This window comes from Camelus bactrianus, chromosome 20 (assembly GCF_048773025.1).
Source record: "Camelus bactrianus isolate YW-2024 breed Bactrian camel chromosome 20, ASM4877302v1, whole genome shotgun sequence".
NCBI classification, from domain to species: Eukaryota; Metazoa; Chordata; class Mammalia; order Artiodactyla; family Camelidae; genus Camelus; species Camelus bactrianus.
Genome location: NC_133558.1, coordinates 19,836,512 through 19,845,558, shown reverse-complemented (window position 1 = coordinate 19,845,558; position 9,047 = coordinate 19,836,512). Strand labels below are relative to the sequence as shown.

General features: G+C 48.9%; 1 protein-coding gene across 1 annotated transcript; it reads right to left on the bottom strand.

Annotated features, from left to right (window-relative positions):
- Nucleotides 1-787: 787 nt before the first annotated feature.
- On the bottom strand, nucleotides 788-8,762 carry MUCL3 (mucin like 3). Its single transcript, XM_045521628.2, has 3 exons — nucleotides 8,676-8,762; nucleotides 2,136-3,451; nucleotides 788-1,631 (listed from the first exon to the last, which is right to left on the bottom strand). The coding sequence occupies exons 1-3, from the start codon at nucleotides 8,752-8,754 to the stop codon at nucleotides 1,491-1,493; spliced, it is 1,536 nt and encodes a 511-aa protein (XP_045377584.2). The 5' UTR covers nucleotides 8,755-8,762; the 3' UTR covers nucleotides 788-1,490.
- Nucleotides 8,763-9,047: the final 285 nt, after the last annotated feature.

Here is a 9,047-nt window from a genome sequence, read left to right as displayed (position 1 = left end):
ATGTGGTACTGCCTTGTGAAAACTCTTACTGAATTATTTAATTCTCCTGTCTCTGTGTCTCAGATGGGAGCTATGTCTTATCCTCCTCAACAAAATATATAAAAGGTGCTTAGAAATTAACACATTTCCTCCTCATTGGGTCACCATGCAAATGAGCCCAGCATGAACTCAGGCTGGCTCTTCTAATGATGCTTTACTTTGTAAATAGTGTATACTTTATTATAAAAAGACCAATAGATAGAAAGAAGCTATCTGTCATCAGTTGATTCTCCCTTTTCCCTCTACCCAACCAGTAGTAGGTGAAAGGGCTTTAATAAATTGGAGAGAAAATCCAGAAAACGTACAGATGAAATGTCTCCGGGGAAAAAAATCAGAATCTGGGATGAAGGCATGAGGAGAGAGGACAGGGGCAGTAGAGAAGACTCCTACAGGAAAAAGCCAAGACTTTGGGGCTTTGGAGGAAGAGACAGGAAAATAAATGATGCGTGGGAAGTACCCTCAGGGAAGGTCTGGGATGGGGATCTATGCATGAGACTGCAGGCCAACAAAAATCCCTCCCTGCGTGCCCACCCACCACCCACAAGTCAAACCCACAGGAAGCCCACGGTAGACATTTAGAAAAACTAAGGGATTCAGGAGGAAGAGGGAAGAGCCATCTGGGTGAGAGATATTTATGATCTTTTCTGGAATTCTCCTGGGATTGGAGAGGGTGGAAAGGAAAATAAATCTTTTCTCCTTGGATCCTATTTAAAAAAAAAAAAAGTCACTAAAGGGGATAGGAATAAATTGGGGGTTCGAAATTTGCACCTCTTGGGGAGTGATGGAAATTTTAGGTATCTTGATTGTGGCGGTGGTTTCATAGGTGTATACATCTATCAAAAGTCATCAAATTGTACATTTGAAATATATGTAGTTTATTGTACAGGAATTATAGCACAATAAAATTGCTTTAAAAAAACAGAACAAAAAAAAAGTAAGGGGCACTGGAAACTCAGAGATAAGCCTGTTTACACACAAACTCTAAGTGATGGTAGATGGAGATAATATAGGTCGGTCCTGAAACCCAGGGGCTCTGTCTTCCATCTCCCCCTGCCCATAATCCTGATTCAGTCAGGCCTGGGGCATTGCTTTCTAAGGCTCCCCAAATTCCCTTCACTGCACCACCCCTCACAGGACTCAGAGTCCTGTATTTGTCCCCACCTCATGTATCTATCAGACATCTTTTCATTTTCAGATCATCATCTTCTACAGAGAATACTTGCTTGTATTACTCATTCTTTCTTTTTTTATACTCCAAACACACATACTTTTTGCTTATCCCTTCATCCCTTGACCGGTTTCAATAAGAACACAGCAGTTGAAGGGTTAATGTGTTAACTGTCAGTACTTTGCCCTTCCTGGAGTCAAGGAAATAGGAATTGTGGGTCTAATCTTCCATCTAGGAAAGAGATAGGGCATGGAAGAGCTGAGGGTGGGCGATTTCTGAAGGATCATCGTGGGGAAGGGGTCTTTCCAAGAGTCTGCTGCTCCATCAAGTGGACTGGGTAGGAATTGTGGCCGCCATAATACTCTGGGTCATTGTCCTTAGTGTTCTGGATCTGTGCACTGTGTGTTCCCCTCAAAGAGCAGAACTGTGGGAGGAGAAAAGAGGAATGAGTACCATCTGCCATGCTGTTTGCTTTCCTCAACACCCATCTCAGGTCCTTTGATTCTCTTCTCCCTGACCCTGGGAACTTTGGCTTGCTGCTTCCCCAAGATTCCATCCAAACCTTGATCCTTATTCCAGCCCCAGATCCAATACACTGAGTCCCAAACTTTATCTGCAATTTCTTCTTCTGTCTTATTTTCCTTATCCTAATATCCCCTATTCTCACACCCTAGACTCTATCTCTAACCTTCAAATTTTCCCTACTTTATACCTTTTTCTCTCAGCTACAACTTGCTTCCTAATTGCACTTTTCATGTCCCACACATCTATTTTCTCCCCTAATAGTTTCCACCACCACAGCCCCTCTATTACCATCCCACAAACCATATGTCTTTTCCTAGACTCATTATTCCCTCTAGTGCTGGTCCATAACTTTTCAACTCCCTATCCCATGGGTTCACTCCCCTGGGGCATAACTCTCCCTTACCAAGAAGATCAGGCCAATGAATACCAGGAGGAGAATCACACTCAACAGGACCACAACAACTATGGCCCATGCAGGGAAGGAATCATTCTCCCTCGTCTCTCCAGGATAGTGATCTTGTGAGCCATTCTGGTGTGGTTGGCTCTTGCTGCTAGGGGCTTCTGATGTGATGGAAGGGGCTCCTGTGGTCCTCTTGTGGCCTGATGTGTTATTTCCTCCATGTTCCGTGGGTTCTGCCAAGGCACCTGTGGTCCTCTCGTGGCCTGGTGTGGTCTTTCCTCCGTGTCCCGTGGGCTCTGCCAAGGCGCCTGTGGTCCTCTCGTGGCCTGGCGTGGTCTTTCCTCCGTGTCCCGTGGGCTCTGCCGAGGCGCCTGTGGTCCTCTCGTGGCCTGGCGTGGTCTTTCCTCCGTGTCCCGTGGGCTCTGCCGAGGCGCCTGTGGTCCTCTCGTGGCCTGGCGTGGTCTTTCCTCCGTGTCCCGTGGGCTCTGCCGAGGCGCCTGTGGTCCTCTCGTGGCCTGGCGTGGTCTTTCCTCCGTGTCCCGTGGGCTCTGCCGAGGCGCCTGTGGTCCTCTCGTGGCCTGGCGTGGTCTTTCCTCCGTGTCCCGTGGGCTCTGCCGAGGCGCCTGTGGTCCTCTCGTGGCCTGGCGTGGTCTTTCCTCCGTGTCCCGTGGATTCTGCCGAGGCGTCTGTGGTCCTCTCGTGGCCTGGCGTGGTCTTTCCTCCGTGTCCCTTGGGTTCTGCCGAGGCGCCTGTGGTCCTCTCGTGGCCTGGCGTGGTCTTTCCTCCGTGTCCCGTGGGTTCTGCCGAGGCGTCTGTGGTCCTCTCGTGGCCTGGCGTGGTCTTTCCTCCGTGTCCCTTGGGTTCTGCCGAGGCGCCTGTGGTCCTCTCGTGGCCTGGTGTGGTCTTTCCTCCGTGTCCCGTGGGCTCTGCCGAGGCGCCTGTGGTCCTCTTGTGGCCTGATGTGGTCTTTTCTCCATGTCCCGTGGGCTCTGTTGAGTACTTGTTACTTGTTGCTCCTCTGATTGTTGTGCGCTTACGACAAGTTGTCTTGCTGTTGCGTGTTGTGGCTGCCAGTTTTTCAACAGATCTCGTACCTGTGCTAGTGATTATGCGTTCATTCCAGTTACTTAGGCCTCCTTCTTGATTGCTGGCATTTTGTTCAGAAGTCAGAGGTGCTTCAGGATGAGTTACAGAGTTTATGGAGTTATCTTTAGCCTGGCGATGGGGTGTGGTATTGCATTGGTGTTTTGGCTTACTGGATTGTGTAGCTTTAGGGAGTTCTGGAGAGCTGGTTCCTGAAGATATTCCGTCAGAATAGCCTGGAGTTGGAAGGAACAAATGAATGGATGGTGGTAATTCAGGAGTTTGCCGAGATGTTTGAAGTGCGATAACACTTGTGAAGGGAGAGAAGCGAATAAGAAACTTTCTCCATCCTCTTCCCTACTTCCCTTCTCACTTCATCTCTAGGGGTCCCTTATTACCCAAGGTGTGTCTCCCCAGCCAGTCTGTTCAGAATACTGTGATATCTAATCCCCATTCTCACCTCCAGTCCCTGGACCTTTGTTCAGGCTGTGCTTTCAGCAAGAATGCCACCCCTCTCCTCTCCATCTCTACTCTTCAGTTCTCAATTTCAGATCTTTCTACCTTTATGGCATCTTTCCTGATCTTTCCAAGCTGATAAGATCCAGCTTCATCTCAGTGCTCAAAAAAAATTCTTTGTTAGTTACTCTTTCCTGCTACCTTCAACTTGACCTTACAGTTGTTTGTGTGCTTGTCAACTTCTACCTCCTGTCCGGCTTACCACATTGTAAGATTTTTTTTTAATTGAAGTATCATCGATTTACAATGCTGTGTTCGTTTCTGGTGTACAGCATAGTAATTCAGACCAAATTGTAGGATTTGAATAGTACACATTGACTGGCATTTTGCTTTGCAAGTGCTCCCTTAGGGTTTATATACTTATGGAATGGAGTTGCCTTTTCCATGGCAGAGCTGAGAGGCAAGGGAATAAATATGAGAATCTCCATCTTTCCATAATATTCCAGCTCCATCCCAGATGTAACTGTGTGAGAGACTGAGGTTAAGACCTCTGACAACACTTCCCACTGGGATTAGTAAGTAGGCACAGGGAACCAGTGAGAGGATGTGAGGAGGGGTGGAGGAGGGGTGGAGGAGGGGATGGGAAACTTTCATTTTGGTGATTAAAGTTGGTCCGGATTCAGGGAAGCAGATGAGATGATTCAGCCCTTATGGTTCCCCACTGGCTCCCCCTCTTCACGCACCCGAAGCCGTCCGGGATAGAAGAAGGTGGCCTTTCTGAAAGAAAGATATCTACCTGGGAGTCCTGGGAGGCGTGAGTGGGGAAGCTGCATTATGGGAGGGACTGGCTGTGTTTAAGGACAGGGTGTGAGGGGAACACTCCTATCGATGAACAGATATTGGCTGTAAGTCCATGGAAGAACAACCAGTGGGGACAGAGGAGGTGTCTCTGATATCTAGCCCAGAGAGTGCAAGCCAGGAGATCACCGGAGAGTGAGAGAGAGACAGTGGGGTTATAGGACTGAGATTTCCAGTCTCTGTTAGCTCAAGGTGGCAACCAGCACCCGAACACACTCCCAATCCCAGGAAACCATGATATGCCCACTTCCCTGCTGACAGGGAGGGTTGAGGGTTGAGGGTTGTGGAACTCAGTCCTTGAAAGAAACACAAGTGGGATGAGAAGAGGGTGAGGGTGGGAGAGAAGCCCAAGTCTCTCATGGGATTCGAGGTTGGGGAGAAAGAGGAGGGCTGAACTGCCAGGTCCTCACTTCATCGGGCCAGTTCCATTCTCTGATTCCCTTGGCAGCAGTACCGACAAGGGCCATCACTTCTTGGGCCCCTTCTCTGGGTCAGATGCTAGACTGGGTTGCCCCACAGTTTTCCTCTTTCTGGATTGTCCTCTTGGGGTACTGACTTCCCAGCTCCCCGTGAGGTACTTTAGAAGCTGTCAACTTCCCTATTTTATAGCCAAGAAACTTGAGTTTCATGGAGAAATGGTGACTTGCACACAATCCCACAGCCACAACCATGGCTGACCTTTCTGGAACACTCACTGTGAGATAAACAGGTCCTCAGGAGGAGGATGTGTATTAACTCATTTACTTTTCACAACACCCCTTTGAGGTTGAGAACTATTTGTTAGTCTCCCCTTTTTATAGACGAGGAAACAAGGTTCAGAGAGGTTACATAATCTCCCCAAAGACACTCAGCAAGTAAGAGGTTGAGCCAGAATTTGGAACACACATTCCGGGCTCCCAGGGCCAGGTTTTTACTGGTTAAGACCACACTATACATTCTATAGGTCAAGTGTGTTTTATTCATCGCTATGTCTCCAGTGCAGAATGTCTGGTCCATAGGAGCCACTTCATAAATATTTGTTGAATGGATGAATGAGAGAGAATATTTTAAGACTGGTGAAAACTCTTCAGAAGCCATGCCAACAACTTTTTGTTATGTACATTAAGTAAAATCAAACATAACTGTGACCACCAAAGATTGGAAGACCAAGGGGTAACTTCTGCTGTGTTAAGTAATTGAGTCCCTGAGATGAAAAGAAGTTGGAAGAAGGTTTCTAACCCACCGGTTTTGGGCTATTGGTTGTTATTTAACCATAGGAGCCACACAGTCAATAATTAGACTCAGATAACTAGATCTTGGAATTCTAGATCTGCATCACATGGTTGTCGATCCATCAATTAGAAAATCTGGAGTCAAAACTCAAGGAGTCCTTGGCCCTGAGCTATGAAGCAAGTCAGTGACTAAACTCCCAGGATGAGAGGACCATCTCTCTCCCCAGGAGACCTACTATTGGTAGCAACTTTATTTTCCTAGGAAATTCTCACCATGAGCTGTTCATTCTCCTAACTACAACAACGGTCTGAAAAAAACCTTTTTGGTCACTTTTTGGCAGAGAAGAAAATCTGGTTTTAGCATAAGACACTGGAGGTGGATGCCTAGCCTGGATAAAAGAATGGAAACAAACCTCACAACATCGAAACTATATACAATTCCAAAGGCCTGTTCAATCTGCTTTATTCACTCATTTGAAAAGAAGATGGACATCCTGCTAAGTGACTTGTGCCTTGGGGTCTCTGTCAGAGCAGTCTCACTTTAAAAGAGCATTTCTGGTGTTTCTCGGTGTCCTGCCCTTCAAAAATGGCTTACTCCATTTGCAATAATGCGGGTAAATGCTTGCTAAAATGTCCATACAGTGTAAGTTCAATATGTGACCTAAAACACAGACAGAGTCAAAAGACTAAAAAGAAATATACTCAAATGGTTGCCTGATTAGGAGAGCTGATTAGGAGCTCTGATTAGGAGAGATTTGATTTTTCTTTCTAATTTTTTTTCTATTTTCCAGTTTCTGGAATGAGCATGTATTATTTTTGTGGTAGAAATTATGACAGAACTGTAGGCAAATGTCCTTTTCAGATTCTCTTCAGGACCCCAGCCCCAACTGTGCTTTCCTCAGCGATGATTTAATCTAGGTTCTGCTCCTATGGTTCCGTGGCTGTGTGATGCAGCCCCTGGGGTTCTAGGGTCTCATGATCTGCATCTGGGGTTGGCTGACCCTATGGACAAATGGCAGGACATACCCCAGAACTGTGAGCTAAAGGTCTCCATCCATTCTGCTCGTCACTCTTCCCTCTCTGCCCTGACCTCACTCTCTGCTGGACACGGTCATCGCCCAGCCCTGATTCACACTCCAGTTCCACCCTGTGCCCATCCCAACCCCACCTCAGCCTCAAACCCTCCTCACCCATCACCTTTTTGCTCTTCTCTGTAAGATCTGAGCAAGACCAGAGGCTCTTGCCCTCCCTACCTGTCCCCTCCATCCCGGCTAGCCAAGCTCTAGCGTGCCATCTCCCAGACCACACCCACAGAGCCTAGAGTGTCCTGCACTCGAATTCAGATTTCAAGTCCACCCTGTGCCTGTCACGTACCCTAGAATAAATCGCCCTCAAAAGTGAATGTGAGAAGAAAAAGGACGGGGGAAATGTGTGTGAGTTGATTTAGGACGCATTCCCTTCTGCCCCCTACAGGTTCTGCGTCCTGGGCAGCAGCACCAACAGGAGGGGGTGGAGAGCAACAGGTGGGACAATCAGCCTGGCCAGTAGAGGAAGAGAAGTTGGGTGAGACTGGAGAGTGGGTGGCTGAGAACGGCTCTGGTGCCTCTGTCCCCAGACCTCCAGGTGGGAGGAAGAGCATCAAATCAAGGCACTGCTGAGACCCAGCGGAGACAGCTCAGAGCTTCCTCAGCCCTGTCCCTGCTGTCTGCCGTCTGCCCAGGCCACCCACCCAGTTCCCCCTGAGCTCAGGGGAGGAGAAATCCTGTAACATCACCCTTGGTCAAACACTATGGGAAGGAAAAGCTGCCACCTGCCCCACCCCCAATACTGCCTGGAGCATTCAGATTCACAACTTTCCCAGCCCTGGTTTGGGGTCATCAGTGCCATTACCATGGATAAGCCCATGCAGTACTCAGAGAGACTCTCTGAATCTACTTTTGCCAAGCATCTCCCTTGTGAAGACCCTCCTCCGATTCGCCCAGGCCCCTCCAAACTGCCCCTGTGTTTGGGCACCTCCGCTCCCTGGGCTCAGCCGCAGAAATGTCTCTTCACTAAGTGAACTAATTTGGCAATTTCACTTTATCTTGGAGGGTCTGTTTTGCTCATTAAACTTTTCCATATTTACTTTCTCACCTAAGCCCTGGCATGTTTCCCAACTGTAAAATGGGGACAAACCACACACACCTTATCAAGTAACTGTGAGGATTAAATAAGCAAACATGGAACAATGCCTGGTGCGTAGTAAACACTTAGGAAGCTGCAACCGTTGGCGTCAGCCAGGCAGCATCCTTCCCGTTTTGCAGAAGCCCAGACGAGTTACGTGGGTTAGCACCCACAGTCAGCACGGAATAGGGCTCTTGGGAAAGAAATGCACCCTATGCCTCTGAGGGCGGTGGCGGGGATGGTGTGGCAGAATCCCTGTTTGCCACCGTGACTTTGGACAAGCCCCTTTACATCTCTGACTCTCACTCTCCTCTTTGAAGATGGGATTATTATTAACCACCCCAGGGGATTTGAGGACATGACGTGAAATGAAGTATCTCAAGCATCTGTGAATTCCTTGCACATAGCAGGTGCTCTGGGAGTGTCAGGTCCTTGCTGCTGCCCACCCCAGACTACTAGCCCAAACGGTGTCTATATCCAGACTAGCAGAAGCCCCTTCTTTGGTGGCTGCAGCCTTGCAGGCCATGTCTTCAGGAGCAGAGCATAGGCTGTATTTCACCTCTGACATGCCCCTTAGCCAGCAAACTTGAGCAGTGAACACCCTAGACAACCAAACGCGGCAGCTCCGTACCCACCCCACTTCCCACCACACATTCACCTGCTGTTCATTTCTATGATTGGCCATCAACCCCATGAGTGATAAGATACAACTCCCCTCTGCCTTCTATCCCCCTGTGTGATAGTGACCCCTTCGCCTCTGAGAGCATCTTACCTGCCTCCAGAAAGAGAAAAAGGAGAAAGCAGCACTGGAGGACAAAGATGGAACGGAGACAGTGGGCGAGCTGGGCCATGATGGAGCTGGATGGCTGCTTGAGGCTGTGGGCTGGGGTCCCCTCAGCTTATATAGGCCCAGGTTTGACGTCATGGGGCTGGGGCCCCTCTGGCCTGAATCTTAAACAAATGGAACCACCCCATCCCGCAGGGGTGCCCTGATAACACGAGACCGAGGCTGCTTCGTCACGGAGTGAGGAGCGTGGGTGCCTACTGAAGGGGTGGGGTCTGGGGGCAGGGAAAGAAAACTGGGAGGGGGCAGGCTCCTTCCCCAGCCCCAGTGGAGGGAGTGGGGTTGGGTGAGGGGCTCTGG

Coding starts and splice junctions, on each gene's coding strand:
- MUCL3 (XM_045521628.2), bottom strand. CDS start 8,754: ATGGCCCAGCTCGCCCACTGTCTCCGTTCCATCTTTGTCCTCCAGTGC. Junction 3,452..8,675: donor TTTTCTCTTTCTGGAGGCAG/GTAAGATGCTCT, acceptor TTCCAACTCCAG/GCTATTCTGACGGAATATCT. Junction 1,632..2,135: donor TCATTGGCCTGATCTTCTTG/GTAAGGGAGAGT, acceptor CTCCTCCCACAG/TTCTGCTCTTTGAGGGGAAC.